At 40.2% G+C, this 23,797-nt stretch overlaps 1 protein-coding gene and 1 long non-coding RNA gene across 2 annotated transcripts; one reads left to right on the plus strand and one right to left on the minus strand.

The window, feature by feature from the left end:
• Positions 1-932: 932 nt before the first annotated feature.
• On the minus strand, positions 933-9,409 carry ANKRD1 (ankyrin repeat domain 1). The gene is made up of 9 exons (XM_027647992.1): positions 9,303-9,409; positions 7,684-7,863; positions 5,764-5,901; positions 5,566-5,673; positions 4,801-4,899; positions 3,583-3,681; positions 3,340-3,438; positions 3,076-3,174; positions 933-1,866 (listed from the first exon to the last, which is right to left on the minus strand). The coding sequence occupies exons 1-9, from the start codon at positions 9,330-9,332 to the stop codon at positions 1,756-1,758; spliced, it is 963 nt and encodes a 320-aa protein (XP_027503793.1). The 5' UTR covers positions 9,333-9,409; the 3' UTR covers positions 933-1,755.
• A 359-nt stretch (positions 9,410-9,768) lies between these two features.
• On the plus strand, positions 9,769-23,000 carry LOC113949427. The gene is made up of 3 exons (XR_003528447.1): positions 9,769-9,817; positions 11,816-11,969; positions 22,905-23,000. It is a non-coding gene; the product is annotated as an uncharacterized LOC113949427 (long non-coding RNA).
• Positions 23,001-23,797: the final 797 nt, after the last annotated feature.

Here is a 23,797-nt window from a genome sequence, read left to right on the forward strand (position 1 = left end):
TTGGGAATCCTCAGCACAGGAAGAACATGGACCTTTGGAGTGGGTCCAGAGAGGGCTACAAAGCGTTTCTCTTATGAGGAAGTGCTGGGAGAGCTGAGTTCAGCCTGAAGTAGAGAAGGCTCCAGGAACACCTCATTGGGGCCTTTTAGTACTGAAAGGGGCCTTATAAGAAAGATCTTGCCAGAATTTTTATCAAGGCCTATTGTGATAGGACAAGGGGAAGTGATTTTAAAGTAAAAGAGGATTGATTTAGATTGGATATAAGGAATAAGTTTTTTACAATGAGGGTGGTGAAACATGCCACAGGTTGCCCAGAGAGGTGGTAGATGTCCCATCCCTGGAAACATTCAAGGTCAGGCTGAACAGGGCTCTGAGCAATTTGGTCTAGTTGAAGATGTCCCTGCTCTTTGCAGGGGGTTGGACTAGATGATGTTTAAAGCTCCCTTCCAGCCCAAATTGTTCTATCAGTTTATGAAATGGGACATGATGCCCTGACTGGCAGCATTGTGAAGGTTGTCCTGCTTCTGCTAAAGCAAAGAGAGAAGTGTCTGCTTTTCCTAACAGGACTTGGCATCTCCCTTGGCTTGAGTAACTGGAGTTGTCTTGTGCCCCAAATAGTAAGCACTGACTTGCTGAGAATGAGATTTTTTTTTTTAATCAAACCTAGTAAAAAAACTGTAACTTTGTTTTACTATTTACTCAAGTACTGTCTTTTTGCTTTCATATCTGCTTCCATTAAACAAAATAAGTAAGAGATGGGATTTATCTAACAGTGGCAGGGAGGTGGCTTGAGGGCTGGCTGCTCTTGGCAGCTCAGACTTCTTTCCTAAGTTTTTAAGAATTTTACAGAGGCCAAGATGTGAACTTCCTTTAAAGAGGGAAAAAATAACCCCATGCATGTTCACCACTCCATCATCCACTCCAGCAAATAAAAAGAAACCACTCTGTTTATTTAATCTGAAATGAATCAGTTCAAAATGTACAGAAAAAGCAGTACAAATTTACAAATATACATAATCTGATTTTGCATTCTTCAGTCATCATACTTAGTAGTAGTCTAGCTTAAAAAAAATTCACATTTCTGATACTGCCTCCTCTCACCTTCACAACATGACATCTTAATCCTCCAGTCCAAATGATAACATGATGGTTGGAGCTCTGTCCTCGAGCTTTTTATCAACCACGATTGCCAAACCCTGCGTAAACACCATTACTCAACTACTTCTTTAAATCCACTTGGCATCTCAGTATACCTTCTTCCATTGCTCTTCCACATATCACTGCTCATTTCACAGATTATTTTAATAGTGAGAATTCAGCAGAGACAAGGCAACAATTGCAAGTATTCGCTATTTAGAGCTGTTGGAAGGCTTGAGGAAAGTTGCTAATGTGGTTGGAAATACTGCCATTTAAGACAAAAGGATTTATGTTGCTGACAAAGATTGCATTAGGATGTAAAGCTCTATTAAAAAAAAGCTTAAATAATATTAAGAATCATTAAAAATTGCTTTTAAATAAATAAATAATAAATAGAAATAAATAAAGCCATTTTAGAGCCAGTGGAATTTTAACACTCAATCTGTCTTTTAAAATAATTACTTTGCAGGGGTTTTTTTGCAGTTTTCAGTGAAGATACCTCAAATAATCCAGTGCCATAAATATTTTCAATAAAAATACTGTGTTCAAGGGCATCTTCATCCAGGTTTGAGTGAAGCATTTCAAAGCAGCAAAAAGAGAGTGGTCTGGTTTCTCTCTTCAGAATTTGCCTGGATGGATAGTCTTTTTGGAATTGTTTTTCAGGCTGTTGAATATCTCTTTGGTGCCGTTCTGCCACTGAAGAACAAGATCCATGGGGGTTTTCCCTTGCTGGTTAAAAAAGCAGGGAAGCATGATTAACTTCATCCAGTGGTTGCCGAGTCCTTGTTCTTTCCTAGATACATCAGTACATCTCCTGATCTGAGACCCCTCCGCACGCACAGGCTCAAGACTTAGTCTCACTCCCTAAGGTCAGAGTACTTTTGCTCTACAGAGCAAAAGGTTTTAGTGGGTCTAACCATATTGCCAAATACTGTGATTAGCAGAACATGCAGGTGTTTCTTTTCTTCTAGTTTCAACTGATTAGAAATATATTTAGGTGAAACCTCAATAAGATGTTTTTTTCTTTAATTCAGAATTCAGATGAGAATTTGTACTGGTTAATTAGGGTATGAACCACAGGAATTAAATAAGACCAATTTTTGTGTGCAGACAAAGTCTGAGAAAGCAAGTATCTGGCCTTTGGGGCTTTGTCTTCTATCATTGTCATACCCTGATGAGGGATAATGCCAGGAGCTACCCTGCTTCAGGGAGGTGGGCAGGGAGCAGGGAGTGCAGAGTGCTGCTGTGACTGTTTTCTTCTTCGTTGTCCCCTGAAGTTTTGATTGATTGTCATTTAAAAACATTGACTGGCAATGTTAAACCCCATGCTACTGCTGGTAGGTTTGGATTTGGGAGAAAGGGTCTATGATATGCTATATTTTAACAAGTAGTTGCAGAGCTCCAGCAACACTGCTGCTGCTGCAGCAGCTGTGAGCTGAGTCAGGTGTGGGACTTCTTGAAGCTCCCCTGAGCCACAGGGATTTGTTGCCCAGTGGTAACAGCCAGTCATCCAGATGTAGTGCTGGGGCTGGCTATCAGCTGTGGGCTTAACAGAAAGGAGATTTCTCTGACAAGCTAAGATCTTTGTTGTCTCAGTGGTGGTCAAAGCCCAAGAGTTGTGCAGAGTAAATGTCTGTCCATTGTATCTTTTCAATGTATGATATGAGTGATTAAAATAAATCTTAGAAAGATGTGATGCTCTTTAAGTGGCAGCTGATGCTTTCTAGTTTTAAAAGAGGTACTGGGTTTTTCTCTTTTTCCCTGACCTCCCCCCAGGTTACACTTTCCTTGCTGCAGCTCTGCTTTAATTAGCTCTGAAGTGATCTTATTAAGTCTATTCACAGTAGTTTCTCCCAGCCTTGAAGCCTATGGAACTGCTCTGAAGGGAAACTTATTTTAAAGCATTTTGAATTGCTTCATTTTTGTGCTATTACTTACGCAGTTCTTTAGAGTTAAATCTGCTCCGTGCAGAATCAGAAGCCGGATCATTTTGTAGCGGTTCAGCCTCACGGCGTCGTGCATTGGAGTGTCTCCTTCCTAGAGGCACAAGACATGGACCACAACGTCAATCCTGCCAGTCCAGCACCACAGTCCAGCCCCAACTGCACAGTCAGGGATTTTTACAGGCAAGTGGAACTATCAAGGCAGTCAGCAGCTTGATGCCACCTGGTAGCTGACAGGTAAGAGGTTGCTGGTACTTACTCTGTCTCTGGCGTTGAGATCTGCTTCACAGGCAATGAGATGTTCCCCACAGTCGTATCGCCCTGTTCTCACAGCCACGTGCAAAGGGGTGCTGAGCAGCTGAGGGAAGAGGAGAGGAAGCTGTCAGTGGCATGGAACAGGTAAAAGCTGCTTCAAAAACAGCTGCCAAAAATTATCTAATAGGAGTAAGGATTTGCTTTTCATATCCAATTAAAAAAGCTGCAGAGTCCCAGAAGCACATACCTTGTCTCTTGCATTTATGTTTATCCCTTTGTCCAGTAAGAATTTCAGAACATCCAGACTACCTCCCCGGCATGCCCAGTGCAGAGCTGTAGATTGAAGCTGCAGTAGGAAAACAAATTAAAAGGAATTTAATATATCATTATATTAAAAAAGTTAAACTATTTTGCTCAAATTTCTAAATAAAAAATAATTTTTATGCAATTTAACCTAAAGCACTTCACTGTGATCACTGAATTGTTTCTAGTAACAGCTTTTCTTATTTTGCCCTAATTTCTGCAGCACTGTGATTTTCTCACTCTTCGTGCTAGCTGCATGTTGCTCCTAAAGACAGAGATCTTGGCAATGCTGCTGTGAGAGAGGATGTGTTTTGTCTTTTCTGTGAGCTTAAAAGTTGTCTTTCACCAGGTATGTGGCTGGTATGTGCTAGTTAATGTTTTTTATTCAATGCCTTTTGGGTTCTAAAATGCATAGAAAATTAAGCTCAAGGGAAAGAATGGTTCTCTGTAAAAGACAAAACCCCCACAACTTATCCAGATCCACAAAGTGAATTAGAACCCTTTTCCTCTACAAGATTCAGTTTCTCTGCTCTGAGCTCTGCTGGAAGGAGTGGAATGTCCCTTGACGGTCCCACTGTTCCTATTGTTCCTCCTGCTTCTCACAGCCTACATGAGCACTGCTGGGGAAGCAAGGCTGGCCAGTGCCAACTGTTCAGCAAAGGGACAAAGAGCTAGGAGTGGAGAAGCAAAAGAACAGCTGCAGAAACTGTTGATAGTCAGGAACCCTTGTGGCTGGCATTCCAGAGGAGCAAGGGGCTCTCCTGAGCCTGCCTTGAAATCCTGGTGGAGAATGTGCACATTGCAGTGAGCCCTGGATACGTGTGTGGGACAGTGGTATCTCCAGCACCTGCTAGCAGGCTGAAGTGGTAGCCTGACCTCAGCTCTCTTACCCTAAGTTAGGCTTTACTGTTTGTGGCACTCGACTGGCCAGTGTGTTCCTCTACTTCCTGTGTTTTCAGCAACCGTTTTGGCAAAGCAAGGCAGACAACCCCTCCTCAAAAGTGAAACCTCTTCTCAAAAGTGTTATTTTAAGGATAAACTTACAAGACATTGTAAGGCCTTTTAATACTCCTTCTCTGTAAGAAGCACTTCTGTAAGTGCTTCTCCTGGCACTTATAAAACAACAAGCAGTTTTTGGAAAGGTGTGAGTGGATATGCATACCATGTCTTTCTGTTCAAGCCGGGCTCCAGCTTCCACCAACTTTTTCACCACCTCTAGATGTCCTTCAGAGCATGCCCTGTGCAATGCAGTGCGTTTGTACTGGCAATTGAAACAGTGCAAAGTCAGACATGATGTATCGCACAAGCATATGTTTAAAATCTTTTCTCCCCTTCTCCCTAGGATGATGGCAAATACATACTCTGTGCTGATTCATTTTTAACAGCTTATACTTTTGAAACCTGAAATCTGCTAAATATTAATAGCAACCTGATAGCTGAGGGCTGCCTACCCAGCATTTTAAAGGATGTGAGAAGTATCTGCAGTATGGCATTCAAATTTAATATGATGCCTGTTGAGTTCCCCATCCAACATGCTATGCTGCATTTTGGAAATGCAGCTTATGTATTATGGAATGTGAGGGTAGGCAGCATCACTTATATCTGTCTTTCTGCAGACAAATTTCTTATCTCCTCATCTATAGGTTTGGAAGATCACCTACTACTGAAAATCAGGGTTTCCTGGGCACCAGCCACTTTCTTTTAAATATAAAGACTCTTTTGAGGTAATATGACTTTGAAGGGTCTCAGTGGCTTGTTAATCACTAGAAAACTTGATGTACAAAACTTCCAGCATTTATTTCCTCCCCCCCCTCCCTTTTTCCTCCTCATAAGGGTGGAAGCTACAAAACTTTGTGGTAAAAGTTATGTCTGTTCTGTAATAACCCCTCTTCTGTAGCAGGCTTTGCATTAGGAAGGAAGATTGTACCTCATCACAGACATTTGGATCCCCTTTGTCTGACAGGTATTTTTCAATTACTGGCAACTTATTCTCCAGGGCAGCTTTAAAGAACGTGGGTATATCCACAGGTCCTGTCTGATAGAAAGAATATAGAGGGCATAAACATGTGTGGCACAAACACCCACTACTGCTTTATCCAGAATAAGGTACTTTGAAGTAACTTACAATAACTTCTGGTTCAGGTTCCTTTAAAATGGGCACTTTCACTTTCTTGCATTTTTTCTTCTTCTTCAGCTGAATAATTTTTTCAAGATCTTCCAAGTTTTCGAGTTTTGTCCTTGCCTCTAATTTCTTCTTCTTCAACTGAAACAAATCAGGGAAGCCAGCAAGTTGAGCTGAGTGTGACCACCTCTTCCTTTTCAAAGTGGCAGGACAGCGTGTTACTATTCGGCTGAATTCCATTAAGATTGTATGAACTTTGAAATAAGCTGTCTTTTTTAAATATTATTATTTGCAGATAGGGCTAATTGACCATTGGAATAAGTTACTAAGTGTGTGAGAAATTCTTTGTCATCTGTAGTTTTTCATATTCCATTGGACCTCTTCCTAGCTTCTACTTCAGCCATATGTTGTGGGCTAGAGAGCGTGAGTTTAGGCCAGGAGTCAGAGCAGCACTGCAGTCCCTTCTGGCACAAAAATTTAAAACATCTCATGTGCAGCTTATCAGAGCTGAGAAACTCCTGCAGTCTTAGCTGATTTCCACCAAGCATTTTTTCTTCAACCACTTTCATGATGCAGCCCCTAATTTATTGGAACTTAATTCTCTTTGACTAAAAACATACCCTTAAGTAAAGAACAAGTTTTAGACCGATCTTAGCATTTCAGTTAGCAAGTGTTTTATTTTGGTAAGCTACAAAGAATGTCCTCAGTGTCCTTGATGGGCAGTTCAATAAATGTTTAAGATTTCTTCAAACCTGCTTGTAAAAAGCATCCAGGCATGAAGTCAGTATGGAGCACTGCTAATATCAAGGGAAAATGTGTTGCCTGAACTGAGATCCCATGAGGTGTCCTTGACTTCAGAAGGGGAATTCACAAACAAGGGGTAACTCAGGGTCAATACAGATGGCAGATTCATGGTGTCATTAAGGGTAAATACCTTGATGATATCCTGTCATATAGAATACAGTTTTGTCAACTGAATTCTTATTCAGGCTATTTCCACCCTTTCTTTTTATTGTTCTCTCCATTTAGGGTTTGATCTGTAGATCATTGACCTTATAGAAAATAATTATGCTGAGTGGACTGTGGATCAACTGGAGACCCAGAAAGTTCTTAGGACCCAGTTTTGGAGGAACTCAAAAAGCCTCTATAGCAAGAAATGATGTCTCTGTTGAAGGTTAAGTAGTAGTGTTTATTCTAATATTTCTGAGACTCAGTTTCCCACTCTTCATTTTTCAGAAAAAAGTCTTGTTTCCCCTGCTAGTTAAACTTTTTCATTTCCAAATCACTTTAAATTTTTAGACCAGTTCGTTCCAAAGAATTCAAGGTGTTTTTTGGGGGAAAAAAAAGCATCAGTTCTTAGGAAATGGGGAGAATTGTCATGCTCCAGGAATAGAAAATGGTATTTTTCTGTAGACCAGTATCACTTTCATTTGTAATTGTTCTTCCCAATTGTGCTAGTAAGCATAAAGCGTAATGCCATGTTTTCATAAAAAGAACATTTTCATGGTAAATAAGACTTCTGGCTTCAGAAATGCACTCTTATGTCTTTTTTGGGTTAGTTATTTTTGGTAGCAGTCATTAGGTGTGGAAGCTGAAGGTGGCTAACTGGCTCTGATTGCTCCCCCCTTACTGACAGCTGGCACCAGGTGACTAGGCAGGAGGGAGCCCCTACAGTTTCAGTCAGACATTATAGGGGATGTTTTGGCTTCTGCCTCAAAGCATTTCTGCCTGCAGCCATAGGCTACAGAAATCAGCAGATCTCCATGGCGTTCAGTGTACTTTAGACCAACCTCCTTTGGTGGACATCTCCCAAGGGTTTATCTAGCTCATATTTCTAACTTAGAAAGAGGCAAAACTTCAAGGACTGCAGCAGGAAATGCACACAGGATGATAAAAATCCAAGCAGAAAACCCAAGAGCCTACCTCTGCTTCTAGGTTTTTCCCCTTCTCGTAAGCCAGATCACCTCGAGTCAGCGAGTGCTCAGAGACTGTCTTTAGGTCATCCTGCTTCTCTAATCTCACAGCAGCTTCATACTCCCCATTTTTGAAGTCCTCAGGGAGGAAGCTGCCAGTCTCTTTATCATCCGCTTTCTTCCCAGTCACCTGTAAATGCAAACATGATATAATATAATAAGCAGTGTCATGACTGCAGTGGTCATCACCTGGGATGGATTCCCTAGGGTGGACCCTGTTCCTGTTCTGTGTGGGACAGACTGAGTGCAGACATCATTCCACCTGTGCCAGGGTTAGCTGTGTGTGCAAATGGCTACACCAATCTCACCCAACGACAGATTTCCCACATTCACACAGCAACCCACCCTTGGCATCTTCAGGCCTTGGATCCAGATCCATGAGGCCAGCTCACAGTCTAACTCCCTGCCTGGCTGCAGCTGAGGTGCTGCTATATCGACAAAAGCCAGAGGGTTGGGAAGAGCATCCTTTTTGTTCAGGGTTTTCTTGTTTGTTCACTTGCCAGCCTGTGTCAGACTCACCAGAAGGCTCTAAAAGGCTGTGGTGGAAAGAGCCACCCCAACCAGCCACTCTCACCCTGCGAGTGTTGAGTATGGGAACTGAGCGGGTAGCATGGGAGGAGAGGCTTCCTTCATTGGGACCTTCCAGCTCTATTGAAACACATCCCATGCAGTTAAATCAGGTTGTTGAATAATTTCAAGGCTGTTTTTACCCATCGCTGTCAGTATTAAAGTCCCATTTATAAGAGAATGGGAAAAGGATGTTTCCGCGCAGAAGCTTTGTGGTGCTGTGCAGCAGCACAGCTTTCAATAGCTTTCAGAAATATTTCTGATGCCCAATGAAGTATGTACAAAGAGATAACTTATGCCAAAGAATTGAAGACAGCATGAACTAGTTAGGCTGTATGGCAGTTACATCTTAACATAGTCATCTGGGAAAATAGAAGCAGAGCTTTACTGTATCGTTCCTGTTTTCCCAGTTTCTCGAACAGATCAGATATTCTTAGTCTAAACACTGCAGTGGCATGCCCCATCACTTGTGGTCTGGTTTAGACATTATTTTTCAAAGGCTCATCTACATCATGAACAGCAGTGGTTGTAGGAACTGTTAGTATATTATTAGAAAACAATACTATTACTAAACTGTTTGTTTAGTATTATAAAATACTTTAGTTTCTCTGCCTTAATACCTTCTCTCCGTGCCTTATTAGATTGGAATTACTTAGAGTGATCATAAAATTCCTAGCTTCTAAAAAAGTAAAAATTAAAATAAAGGACAAAGGCAAATAAACAAGCTAAATCTGGTCAGTCTCTTCTTCCTGGTGAACTGTGCTCTGAAGCAAAATCCAAACAGCTACGTAGCTGTATCTGTGGTGAGCCCACTTCCCAAAGAAAATTTACAATGAAAATATAACAGGATAACAAAAAATATATAAGGGTTTGCACCTAGAGCACAGCAGTGCTGGTAACCTGCTAAATCAGTGATCCAGAAAGGTCGTCTTTCTCTGCCTGGTGTAATGACAGCCTAGAAAGAAAAGTAATTGTGAGTAAATGAAGGAAGGTTGTACCTACCAGCTCTTCTACTTTCATCATCATTGTCATATTTGCTGGTGTTTGGAGGTTGTACTCCTGTACAACCTGTATGGCTGAAACTCCCAAGGGCTCAGACCAGCTCTGCAGGGACCACCACACTCACTTTGCTTATATATCTTTGGGAGAACTGTGCTTGAATGAGATAATCTTCCAACCTGGGAATCCAAGTATGCCCCTTGTGCTTGCCAGCTGAGAGGTAGGCTCACGCTCATTCCAGACATGTTAACGAGCCAGATCTGGTGTCGAGGCAGGGAGGGAGGGGGGTGTCAGTTGGGCGAGGAGGGGTGAGCCTCAGAGTCTGACCACACCGGGTATGTGAATCGGAATGAAATGTGAGCTCATCATTCTTTGGCAATGACTGCACTGCTCAGCAATGCGAGTCATTCTGTGTTCCCAGTGCCCACTAGGACAGCTGCCTGTTGATACACCATTATAACTTCATCTTCTTTTTTTTTCTTAATTGACATTCAGATCACTGTAAGACACTGGAAAGGGTAAGTGGCTTATGTACAATGCTTGTAGCAATATCTTCCTGATAAATTGATTATTACCTCTAAAGTCTCGGAAACCCATTTTTTTCATTGCTATTTATTCTTGGATGATAAACAGTTTTAGGGGAAAGGTTTTTTCTCATCATGATGACAGTCTTCTATATTTGTTGGAAGGAATTCTCTGAGGGATTACTAAGCCAGAATGATGTCTCTGGTGCTAAAAGGGCCTATGATGTGATAAGTTACAATCAGTGTAAGATCTCAAAACAGCAAGATTTGCATTTTTCTGGAACTTTGTCCATCAATGGTCATAAGCCAAATAATGAATTATGTCCTATTATGAAAAAAAAAAAAAAAAAAAAAAAAAAAAAAAAAAAGAAAACTTAGTACTGATAATATTTTTCTTTTAGATATGAGAGAATAGGGGCACGGAAGTTATTTGTTCATTTTTGACAATAAAATGGGATACAGACAAATATACACAGATGATGTGAGTGTTTTGGGGAAAAAGAGCTATTGAATCCTTTGAGAAGGCTTTTCTTTTGCCATGAATCAGAGTAACTTGAAGAATGACCACCAGCAGAAGGCAGTTTTGTAAGAGGAAGATGCACTAATTTATGCATTCAAAGAGTGTGGATAAATGCCAAGAAGAGTCGGTTCCGTAATTGCGCAATGCTTGGAGCTCCTGTCTGATGAGGTGTAAGGTTGGCTGCAGGCATGTGGGTCACCTGGCTGAAATGAATACAGCTGCTCAGGTGCTCCAAGTATGACTTGTACATAAGTTCTTTACCAAATCAAGACATAACTATCCCACATGTTGTTTGTATCATTAGCATCATTAGCATGCTGCATTCCTGACACTGACCTTTCAAGGTGTCTCTCCTTTGAACTATCCCCCAGTAATCTGAGTACGTCCAAACTTGTCTTCTAGTGCCCATCATACCTATGCCCTCCCTTTCCCTGAAATGAAGCTGGACATCAGGTGGTTCCTTTACCACTCAGAATATATATGACATTAGAGGATGAGTCCCAGAACTAAAATAGAGTATGTGCTAGCAAGAGAACCTTTCAGGACATTTTTTTCCAAACCTAAGTACAGCAACAGTATCATTCCCCTCAAGTGGTATGTCCTGAATCACACTGCCAGACTTTTTTTTCACACCAATTTTTCAGCTCCGTGTGGCTTTTTCTAGTTTACAAAGGTGCTGCAACAGCTTACCCCACTCTGTTCAGTTCTGTGAATCTTATTTGGGAGATTGTCTTGAAATCCACAACCCTAAAAGATGGCTGCACAGAGTGCTTCTGGTTTAGCAGAAGCAGATCACAGCAGAGACCTGATGTGGAAAGAGAAATGCTCGCTTTAAGAACAAAAACTGTTTAAAGAGCTACGAACTTCCTCTGGACTTGTATTTGAAGCTCACTTTTCCCTCTTTTTGCTTTCCTTTTTTTTTTTTTTTAACAGCCTGATATATAAAACTGACTATAAAACTGACTCAGCAAAGGCTTAACTGGAAGCTTTAAGCGGATAGGGCTTCCTCTGCAAATGGTACATAAATCCAGAGTGAGAGTAGCTTTACAGGAAACCTCAGTGCTCTGAGGGGAAACAGAAACCAAATTCTTGCATCATGAGTGCTACCAAGACCCCACAGCTTATTTGTCTTTAAAGCATTCTGTCCATGATGACTAAAACAATAATACAGAATAGAAAAGAATATTCCTTGATTATCCCAAGTTTCTCTTCTAAAATGGTGGCACACAGAAACCCACTTGAACCAAAGGCTGGGATCTAAATTAGCCTGATGGTAAATGCTTTTAAGCTAAATGTCATGTAAACCAAGGCAACACTATTGAAATAGCAGAAATGCACTGATTCATATCAGCTAAGACTCTTGGCTTATCACTATTGCTCAATATTGGAGGGGAAGTAGCATAATGAGCTTCTAACCTTGTCCTGGATTGTAACCACTTAATCACCTTTCACCAAGTGATTTCTCGTTACAGTGGTAATAGCAGATGGTCAGTGGGCGATGTGTGATGGGAATCTGAAAAACTTTTGCCACTCCACTGAAGGATAAGGGCAGAGCAATGATCAGCAAGGTGTAAGGCAACTGGATATTGTCACAAAAATCCTCCACAGAGAAAACATAAAAGGATGGTAGGCTCAGCATGACAGAGGGAAAACTATGGCACACCCTGCTCCTTGCTATCAAAACAGAAACTCTCTGACTACTGTAAAGAATGTTTGTAATTCATTTTTTTAAGAGATTACTGGTAGAGTGAAAGCATCATGTGTGATACAGATGATATTGCCACCTCCTGTCAAGTGTACGACCATCCTGTTTTCAATGCCGTCACTGCTGTACTTGTCTATCTTACATTTTCCAGCACTCTGCCCTTGGCTCTGTCCATACATCTGAAGATGCTGCCCTTTGGATGCCATTCTGCCTGGCTGTTTCTTGTCCTTTTCCTCCTGCTGAATAAGTAAAGGTATGAAAAAATCAGTTCTTGGGGAGGGGTTCTGCACCTGAGATTATTGATCCAGCAGATTATGTTCCACATGTTTGCAGCCAAAGATAAATTCATAACCAGGGTACACAGAAGAAATAGTGACCTATAGCTTACTCCTCCTGGATTAGTGATGTGTTGGTGTGTAATGGCTTGTTTATTTTGCAGTGTGTGTGAGCATCCAGCATGCTTTACATATATCCACATACCACAGAGCAGTATAGGATCGTATATAGTGAGAACTGCATTTGTTTCCTCCTCTTTCTTTTTAGATGTTGGTTTTCCATAAAAGGCAGGAAACACTTTTATTCATCTTTGATACTTTTGATATAAAGCAGTTTGGGAATTAATCAACTATAATATAAAAATTATTCTGCTCATGTTCCAACTTTTTCAACGTAGTGATATATATTTCTGCCTACTTTTTCTAAAGTGGTCAGGTCATGTCATTTGTTTAGAGACTTCTTATCAATGTGTATTTTTGTGTATGAAACTGCTAAAGAGAAGCACATTGTTTCCATAAGGGAAAAATACCCACAAAACTATTTCACTTAGGAATAGAAAGTTAGTCCTCAGTACAAAATTAGAATGTAAGAAATTATTAAATTAAAAAATTAGATTACAGTTCCATTTTTTTCAGATCAGTTGTTATTAAAGAAACAAAGGAGTTATAATCTAGGAGGTTGCTGGTCTGGCCAACACAGTCCTCTGGTGTCAAAACCCAAACCAGCAATGAGTCAATAGTTGCATCACTTAAGATATACCTTAAAAAAAACCCTCCTCAAATGACATCAGAGTTGGGGACTTCACATAATAGATAAAAATACAACTGTGATTTCTATTTAAAAACAAGGTATTTGAATTTATCTGAGGCTGTGAGCTTTATCATAATGGCATTTTTACAACATGCAAATCTGGATAATTCATCTTAATGGATCTCAGCTAACAAGCAAGTGCAGCAAAACGCACCCGGAGGGTTGTTGTCTGTGGTCAAATGAGTTTATCTATAGGCTGCTTGCCTTCCTAGTCAGCAATATAGGTCAGGGTCCCACTGCTCCAGCACACCTATGCTGATGCTGTTCATGTAACCTCTAACTACATTTGTGTGTGGTCAACAATGTATACTATTCCTTCCGCTGCTTCAAAAAGGCTTTTCTGTATCAGTGTGGACTTGTCTAAAAGGTTTCTGCCATTCATAAATACTCCAGAACAGCTCCAAGTCAGGCAGGAAGGGAAAAGTGCTTAAAGTAGAGAACAGTGAGAGCCTGCCTGCAAATCCTGGTCACTTGAGTCATGATCCAACAGACATCTACAATGACCACCTGCTCTGCAGTAAAGTATGGACAGTACTTTTGACTGGCAACAAAGGAGAATTCAACTTCACTCCAGAGAAGCTGTGGCATGTTTTAACTTTATTTTTATTTAGAATTTCATATTGTCTAACTTAAAGCCTCCAGTTTTTGAATCTTGCAATAGCTTTACCTGAAAGCTTTTAAGTATTCCCTCTCACCCCAGTAGTGCTCTGCTATAGTTTTTGGTGATACAAACCTCTCTCTGAAATGCTTCATAGCATGCCCAGGAACAGATCTAGCTCCCAGCTGTCCTTCTCTCCACTTACACAGCAAAAGTAGCAGCTTGGGAGATGCAGGAGAGCTCCTCTGGGCAGCAGTGCAAGACTTCACAGGCTGTACCTGAGGGAGTGATGTTCACTTCCTGCTGCTTCTATTTTAGGAATTCCGCTCTGCAAAGGTAGCAGGTTTTGTGTGGGGCTGCTTAACAGCAGTGACCAAATAACCTCCAGTCATTGCTTTTCCCTGTAGCCTTACATTACAGCACATGTTGAAGTAGTTATCCAATAGGATTCCCAAATTGCTCTCCAGGCAGAATCAACCCAATTACATTCCTCACAATGGGAGACCGTGGGAGGTCATCTAGTCCAAGTTTCTGCTCAAAACAAAGTGAAAATTTAATTCAGTAAGGGTGTTCCAGGCTTCATCCAGTCAGATCTTAAAAACCTCCAAGGAAAGAGATTTCATATCCCCCCGGCCATCCTGATTCAATGCCTGAGTAATCTCATAGTGATTTCTTTTTCCTTATATGCAGTTGAAACTTTCCCTCTTTCAATTTGTGCTCATGGTCTCTTGTTCTCTTCCCTCAAACCTCTGTAAAAACCCTGGCTCTGCTTTCTTTGTAACCTCACAGGCTGTTCTTGTTTTCCCTAAAACCTTGTCTTCTCCAGTCTGAACAAGTCCAGCTCACCCAGCCTTTTCTTACATAGTAAGTGCTCCAGCCCCCAACCAGCTTGAGACTGATTTTACATCATTGTTTGGACACGTGATGAACATACTAAACGATGTTGTACCAGGAACTGATCCTTGTGGGAATCTGCTGGAAATAGTTCCACTCGTTACTCTCACCACTTTGCAATCTGTCACTGAGCCAGCTTTTAGTTCTTCCAAAGTACATCCTTTTAATTCCATACAATGCATGCTTTTTAATCATACCAACATATGCCGTGAAATGAAATGCTTTGGCAAGACCCAAATAAACTGCATTAACATGAATAGTGCTCTCTACCAGACCTTTCATCCTACGAAAAGAGACTTTTTTGAAAAGATCTGCTTTGCATCCAACCACATGGATTAGCATGTTGCATGTAATGTGTCTGGTTCTTTCTTGATAAAGCTTTGGTTAACTCTTCCCCCTGTTTTCTGGGAACCCAGTCAGGTCAGCCTCCCTGTTATTTACTCTTTCATCTCTTTCAACCAATCAAAATATCTTGGGAGCTAAGGAGTAACAAAAAGGAGCTTCTCTGCTTTATTGACACTGAAGCTGTGCTGTGAGATCTTTGGATCCAACCCAAGAGGATGTTCTACCTTAGGGAGGTTCCTGCATCTTGTGAATAAAAGGGAGCTCAGGGAACCAAAGTGAGAAAGAATTGGGTGGATTTTGCTTTAAAATATAATGATGTTTTCATAAAGAATTGATTTTGTAATCTCTTAGCAAACAGTAGTGTGTCACAACACTTATAATATATGCACTCAGGCAGAGCAGCCTCTCATTTATAGAAGTCATACCCACTATAATGTTAGAAATAGCTTGAGGAGATTTTAAAAATCACTATTACCTGGAAAAAGTAACCCTTTTATGTTTGGGGATTGGGGGGGAGTGTTTATTGTTTGGGGTTTTTTTTTGCTTTTAACATATTGCAATTAAAATGTAAATGTGTAAACCTGCTTCACATTAAATTGCTGAAAAGCTTTTTCTCCCCTTCCATGAGATGAGGTTTCATTGTCAGTGAGGTATTACTGGATTTATATCCAAGCTATTTTTAACAAATATCTCCTTTGAATGAGATAATACCAGTGAGGGTGGAAAAGCATTGATGCAACTTTGAAATTGCATTACATCATATTATGTTGGTCATCCTCTTGAGGCTAGAGGGGAAGTATTTCTGTAACTGCAAACACAGATAGAAAAGTCAATTTGCCCTTTATTTGTCAATTTGTTATAGGTACATGGCATATACTAAAAATGCAATTTGAGTTTAATTTTAGAGAAGAGAGTAATTAAAAACCAACCAAGAAAAAAACAAAAGAAAGCAGGCAAAAAAACCCAAATGTACCTTGTCCTCTAAAGTTTCATAATCAGAGACAAATTTATGCCAGATGATGAACTTGGAGAAAAATCTTGTGCCCTTCTGTAACACAGAAGTTTTACAGGAGTCTGTTGCAACCCTTTGACATGGGATTTCTGTATTCTGTTTCATTTCAGGAGAAAGTGTAGGGAGCGTATGCAAAAGGAGGAAGGAGTGAATTATCTAAGTTGGTTTCTCTGGGTCTGCAATCTGCAGACACTATTTTTAGTAAGTTGTTATTTCACAGGGAAAATACCAGAAATTTCCCCCGTAGCTATTTTGTCTCAGCCAAGGCATCTTCACACCACAGTCAGCTGGATAAGGAGACCATGGGGTAGGCCATTTCCCAAAAGTCTGTTATTATCCAGATTAGGGAGCTGGGAAGGTGACTAGGCTGTGACTAGGATCAGTCAGTTCTTCCTGAAGCTCTGCCCATATCTAACTCACATACCCTGTAAGAAATTTTCTATGAGCTCTGCTTCTTTCTTCATGTCTTTTTAGACCATCTGTGTGGCAAAGCCAGTGTAGAGGCAGGCTGTTCTCACTATAACATGACAGAAAGACCGGGAAGATACTTCTTCCTCTCCCCGGTGTATCGAGAGTGAGGATACAGGACAGCATTAATACAAATGAAACACTAAATTTCATGGTGAAGAAATGTAAAAACAAACACCTAGATTCCTTTTTCTGATGGATATGAGATTTAACTGTCTGAACATTTTTTTCAGAAATGAGGAAGAGTCATGTGAAAGTGATTTTTCCAAAGACAGAATTTCTAGACAACTGCAGCATTAACATGCTTAGATTTGAAGGCCTACCCTTTCTGTTTTGAATTTAGCATCAAGCACCTGCAAATACTTCTGCCATCTCAGAGTCACTGCAGAATGCATGTTGAGGTGCCTGATGCTGAAGGGGAACAGTCATAATACATCTTCCCATGCTAGCTGTAAATTAACAACAAAAAAAAAAAAAGGCAATTTTTTCATTTTGTATAAGATCATGAAAGTATAATCACATTTGTAGTAACTTATGACTTTACTGCTTAATTTTCCACTGATTTTTCAAAGAACTACTTTTTTTTACTGCGCTGCATAAGCAATAGTGCACGTGTTCATTATGTTTTAGGGCAAGAAATGATTTTAGAAAATAGATGAAAGCAAATCCAATTTTGCTTTTATCTTTATTACGAGTTGGTAAATACTTAGCCATCAATCCAAGAAAAGCAGCAGCCTTGCTGTCTGGATTCTCTTTACCTTTTAGCTTAAGCATGTCACCTAATCTTTCTGAAATTTACACCACCTGCACCCAAAGCCCATGTCCTGTATCGGAGCTCTTGATACGTACACGAAAATAATGAGTGCATGTTTATTTGGTGGCTGACTCTATGAAGACATTGAAGAAGCTGTCTTTATCCCCAGGTGCCAGAAGTCATTCATAAATAAAACTAGGGGGAAAAAAGTAATACCTTGAATATGGGATTAAAATGTAATTTTATTTGCTTTTAGTTACAACTGTACATTTGAGAAAGGCACTTGTTAATCTCTTATCAAAGCATTCTGTTTTTCTTTGATCTTACTATAATTTATTGTCATGAGTTGCCATAGGCATCTGTAATCCTGCTTAAAATCCCTCTATGCATTCCACTGTCTTCCAGGCTGGCCTTTTTCCATCCATTGTGGTGAACATATTCTCCCTTTAGTTTGTATATGCATCTCCCACTTGTCTCCATTGGAGTTACTGGCACTAACATGCACATAAATAGTCCTTTGAAGTGTATGTTTTCTTTGTATTTTGTTTCACATTATCATTAATTAATACGATTATTTACTACTCAGGAAGATCTCAGTTATCTATATATTAACGGAGCCTTTAGAATGTGGGAAAAAAAGACAAACATTTTCTTGGTAGTTGCTGTCTAAGAATAATGGCAGGGACATGTAGCAGCTTTCACAGAGTGATAGAGTTTCACTGACATCTTTATGACATTTTAATTTAAAGAAAGACTAAAACAGAAAGTTTCAAACCTGTAAAATGTTGCAAACTCTGTCACCTGTAAATGCCAAGGTAACTGGCCTTGGTAGTTTTGAAGCAATCCCATATTTGTTTTCTGCTTGCAGTGGGGTGCTGCTCTTCCTTACACACAAAAGACATTTTGCATTTATGAACTGTCCCAAAATCACTGACTTGGCACAGAAGTACTCCAGTGAAGTGTACACTTATGAAAATGGTATCTAATACACTCAGAGACTACAGTACCCATTTCTTACTGAAAATAAAACCAAGCACAGTGGACTGTAGCAGTTACTTAACCATCAGAAACCACAAGGGAATTCGATACCAGCTCAGAAACAGAATCAGGTAACTTGCAGGCTCTTGGTCTGAGAGTTCCTCCATGTTCATTACAAAGTTACAGTCAGGTGGAGTCAGTCCATGTGGTGCCTATAGATTCTTTTAAAGTATAAGCCTACAAATACAAAACTGAACATATTTTAAATTTTTGTAATTCCAGCATTTCATTCAAGCAAATAATTCAAAGGTTTTGGGATGAAATGGTAAATTTTCCCTGTGCATTTCAGGATATTCCATCTATTTCTTTTTCCAGGTAGTATTCAGTTCATAACTTATATGAGTTGAAGTCTATTGCCTAAAATCCATCATCTCCTGAGATGCCACAGACAAGTATGAAACTTCCCAATATGTCCAAAACAGAGATGATGCTAACAGAAGAAACCCTTGAGCTACTCCATTGCATTGTAAGAGCATCATCAGTTAAAAGCAGAAATCCAAAATCATAAATTAGTCACCTTTTGAAAACCCAGTAATAATGAAATAGGTGCTACCTTCAGCATCTTCTCAGAACGTTGTGCCACAGTTACTCTGGACTTGACACTGGTTGCCTCAGTTCACTTAAGATGAAAACTAATCATTACACCCTCTCTTTGACCAGCACATAGCAAATTTATCTCACTTTTGTCCTGCCATCTGTGTGCTGTCAGCCAGTGAGATGGTTCATAAAGAACTGTCACGTGAAGCAGAGCATACATATGAAAGCATCCCTAGATGCAATCAAACATCACCCTGTTGAAGTGCACAACTTGTCTCTGTGTCAAGGCTTTTCACCTCTCTTTCAGGATATTTTTCTAAGTCAACTAAACACAAAAATGCAACCACAAGATTTCCCAGGAACAAGTTAGTAATACCAGTTCTGCTCACAGGAGAGAAAAGGAAACTTATCTGAAAAATTCACTAAGTGCTGTTTGTTCTAAACACAGCTTAGTCTCCACAATCGTCTCTTCCCAGCTTGCAAGGACATTTATCTGTGAGATTTTTGCTAGGCTGAACTAGTGCAGTGGACTCTGTGAGCATACTTCCTACCTCATTAAGATGGCTTGAACATGAGGGATAAAAGGGAATAGCTGCTAATAGTATCTTTTAAAAAATGACAGGAGGTATTTATTACTCATAATAGTTGTGAGAAGGAGGAGTGAAGTAACTTTTAGAAGCATCAGTCAGAAGTGGACAAACTCAGCTACTCCGAGGAGCTGAACATGGAGCTGCAACACACTTCTTGATCAGAGCAAGTGCAACACCGCCTCCACAGCCTCTGCAGCTGCAGGTTCATGGAGCCACTAAATCCAGGGAAAACATGTGGGGTCAGAAGCTTGCAGAGTTTTGGCTGACTAATAACTGCAGCAGCTGCTGACTCCCCCGTCTACTCTGTCTGCTCAGGGAACACAAGACCTTCGCACTAGAAATTATTCCCAGCTGCAGCTGTTAGATATTCATGACAAATGTCTAATGGCTAAAACTGTGTGTTGTGGACAGTGTCACCTTTCATGTCATATGGGGACAATTGTGTATCCTTCACTGTGGCTGGGATACTGAGCTGTCATCCTAACATCATCTGGAGCTATACTCCTAGACCACAAACCGCTGTCACTGAGCAGTGAGTTCTGACTGCTGGCTGATGCCTTCTTTGTATCAAGTTACTGTTTTCTACCACTATAGATATACCAGGACTGAGTAGCTGCCACTGTGTCTCACTGCAGGAGAGAAAGTGTAACTGTAGTAGCCCTGTCTATGAATTGCATTTAAATCAGGTTCAGTTCCAGGTTACAGCAGGACAAGGGACATGCGCATCCTGTTCCACAGCACTTGGAAGTTTGTGCTTCCAAAGGCAGTGGGCCTTTTGTGCTGATGTCTGGTATCATCGGAAGAAAACACATGGAGGATTTATTCTGTTGATGAATGGAGGGAGTTGAGCTGCTACCGACCAATGTGAGGTTTCCACTGGATTACTCTGCATTTCCTTTCTTCAAGTAATCCTGAGTCAGTCTTCTGGCAAAAACATGCCTTTCTACCGATTTACACTGTAGAACTAACCTGAAATAATATTTCCATGAATCAATCAGTTTTCCAACTCACAGAATTCTGCAATCTTACGAAAATCTGCTTTTTGTTAACATACAATGAGGTGCCACGAACAGCCCGAGGAGCTGTAAAGCACGCAGAGAAACTACTATACTGTGTAGGGGTGCAGTGCAGGCCAGTGACCAACAGTGCAATGCATCCCACACACGGGAGCTGTTAGGGACACAAACTGCACCAGCTCTTTGTAAGCTCCAGTGCCCTTAGGGTACTCCAGTCCAGACACAAGGGGGTGGCACAGTTGATCTGATCACATATCATGTCCAGACACATCCTGGATATGCTGGACTTAGTGAAAATATTCGGAACAGTTCTATTGTGTGCACAACAACAACTTGGCTGTGTTCAACAGCCAAATAACCAGAAGCTTCCTCTTGAAGTAGGTTGCATATTGCCACCCCAAGTGTCAGTAGAATCGGTTCATCTGATAATAATATGTGGTCATCTATCTTTTTCCAGCTCTAAATCTAGATTTGATGGACAGAGATTTGAAATCAAGGCCAAAAGCGCAGCCAGAAGAGAAGGAAACATCACTTGCTTTCTTTGCTTTGTGAGAGAAAAAACACTAGAGCCCAGTTCCTCTCCTGTGGAAGGACAGAACACATTACATTAGACACTATCAACCTTTAACAGGTTCTGGGATTATTTTTAAAATTACAAAAACAGGCACATGAGTTCTTTCTTGTTTATAGGACAAATGTTGTCAGAAAATAAATCCAGCAACAAAGGGGAGTGGCAGGGAAAGATGGATAGCCTTTGGTTTCACTAACAGATGAAAATATCTCCCCTATATCTGACCCTCTGGGTGTGTTGCTGGTCAAGTGAAGCCAAGTTGCATAATGTTCAGCCAAGAGAGAACCAATTTTGGGCTGATGCACTGATGGTGAGATTTACTAGAGCATATTTATGTATACAGACTCAGTTTAAGGAACTGCTGCAATATTTGCTATCAAGTAGGGAAATGGCCTCATCCTGAAATGTGCTGAGATCACTTGCCTGGTGCTGAGTCACTAAACTCCTGTGGGAGTTAATCAGAGCTGAGAGCTTTTGCTATCTTAGGGTGTACTTCATACGGAGTGTGATGGAAAGGATACTGCTTCTCAAATGCTGACAAGCCCTCCTTTTTCCCTGCAGTTTAATTCTAGGATTTGGCACTGAAATGTGTATTTTGTGTCACCTGTTGTCATCACACATGTAAATTAAGGTGCAATTGCTATGGAGAGATGAGAGGTAGAAGTCCTTTTTCAGTAATTTTTCCATAGCATAGTCCTTTTTCAGTAACTTTTCCTCATGCAAAGCAGAAAAATAGTGTCTGCCCCAGGGGAAAACTAAAAGTTAGCAGAACTTGAGTCAGTAATGCCTCTTCCCCTTTCTCTGATGTGCATCCTGTCTCTTGACATGTACTAATTTAATCTTTCACTTTATAATGAAGAAATCCCTGAAAACATAAGCTTTCTTAACATTTGCAAGAATGTTGTCTCTTGGGTTTTAGTTCTGTTGTTGAAGAAAATTATCCTAGAAAACTATTGAATTCAGTCTATCCTTTGATTGATCTGTATTTCTAAATTCACTTACACCTGTTACAGAAGAGTATCAAATATTTTAAGAAGCATTTCAGCTCAAACTCAACCCCTGAACTGGATACCAAGACACGATGAGTTTACATGAAATGAGGCACCTGAAAATGAAAAAAAAAATGGCCCTAATGATTAGCAAATTTAAGAACTTGTTCAGAATTTAAATTTATAGGTTTTGGCTGTGATGTACATGAAAAGAATCCTTCCTAGTCCCTCTGACGGTGGCGTTGTGTCTGTACTTATGAGTGTCATAAACAGATTGTACCAAATCCATTCACAATCACATTTCTTAAATTTGCACTCATGCTATGATTCATTGTGAATGCCATTATACTAAAAATAACAGGAATGGCAATTAATTATGTTAAGTGCACATGTGTACATTGCTCTTTGCCATATCTCTACTATTCTTTCAGTGTTTCTTTTACACCCTTCCTAACAAGACAGTGAATCTCTAATCCATAACCTCTAATCTCTAATACTATATTCTAACATACTAAGCTGTTCCTGAAATAAACCCCTCTAGTTTCTTATGTCATTTGTATTCTCCAACTCCCACCCACATATTAGGAAGCTTTTGAGGCATAGTTTGTTATTCATACCACAACACAAAGGACAGCTATCCATGGGGCTGCAGAATTCTGTGGCACTAATTTACATAAGGTAGGAATTTATAAATCACAAGATACTTCTCTATGATATTGTGATTTAATGTAATTCATTCACATTCATACCATATCTTCTTAAAGCAACTAGAAACACTTTTATTTGCTTATCGTTGCATTTTCAATAGATGGTATAACAGTTTACTAGAATACTAGGAGGTATTTATCGAGTAAGTTATTTTTAACCACAAAAATGCCCATTATAGCTCATGAATAATTAAAACCAACAATATTTATAAAGAATCGTTAAGTAATTCTTCTTTTGTTTTAAATGCTAGCCACCCCTGCACTCTGCTAGCAAGCTATGCTGAACTAGCAGGTGTTTCTCCTAAGGACCACGGAGCAGCTGACCCCCTCCAGGTAGCTCATAAGAGAGCAGACCACCTCCACGTGGGAAAGCAAGCAGGAGTGCAGCAGCTTTAGGTGATAACAGACTCCCTTCTAGTCCTGAATTGAAGTAAGTGCTGCCTATGTTTTGGGCTACAGTTGAGGGAGATCTGTTTTCTTTCTTTACAGTAATATGCTGTAGCCTGTTTACTGTGTTTGTGTTTAATTGTCATATGTAATGGTGCCTCAAAGGAGTTGTGTTTTGAAATTACTGTCTTTGTGATCTGAGATATTTTGTAGAAGTTCAGACTTCTGTTTGTGTGTTTGGAATCTGTTCTTTAATTATCTGCCTTTCTGCAGGGTGACTGACCAAAACAGAAGGAAAAAGTGGTGTAAAAACTTCACGAACTTCCGTGACTCTGTAACTCTAAGTTTCTTGCCTTGCTTCTAAGAGTTCCCTAATGTCTATGGCAGATGATAATTCAGAGGAGAGGATTGGTAGAACACTTGTTTCTTGTAGATCAGTAAGAAAGGAAATAAGATGTGATTAGAAACCTTCAGTTTGCGTGATGGACCGCTTGTCAATCTTCTGCAGGAGCAGTTTTTTCAGTGGGATGAAGGAGAAAAAAAAAAAAGCCCATGTTTGCTTTTTTGATAAATCTGTATTTCTCTGCTACAGCTGTCTATTTCTTTGTTTGAAGAAAAAAAAATTTTGAATGTTCAGATGGTCACTCTAACACTTGCAAAAAATAGAAAAGCCCTATTCTCCCTTAAAAACCTACTATAAATCTGAGTTCACTACACCCCTTGTTCCCTCTTTGATCCCAGTTCCCACCCACAGGCT

The sequence above is a fragment of the Corapipo altera genome, unplaced genomic scaffold (assembly GCF_003945725.1).
Source record: "Corapipo altera isolate COAL_440 unplaced genomic scaffold, ASM394572v1 56, whole genome shotgun sequence".
Classification (NCBI taxonomy): Eukaryota; Metazoa; Chordata; class Aves; order Passeriformes; family Pipridae; genus Corapipo; species Corapipo altera.

Bases quoted from the DNA above. Each gene is read 5' to 3' on its own strand.
- ANKRD1 (XM_027647992.1), bottom strand. From the start codon at position 9,332: ATGACAATGATGATGAAAGTAGAAGAGCTG. The intron at 5,902-7,683 runs GTAGGCTCTTGG...GATTTGTTTCAG, and splicing joins GGAAAAACCTAGAAGCAGAG to TTGAAGAAGAAGAAATTAGA. The intron at 3,175-3,339 runs GTAAGTACCAGC...TTGTGCCTCTAG, and splicing joins ATCTCAACGCCAGAGACAGA to GAAGGAGACACTCCAATGCA.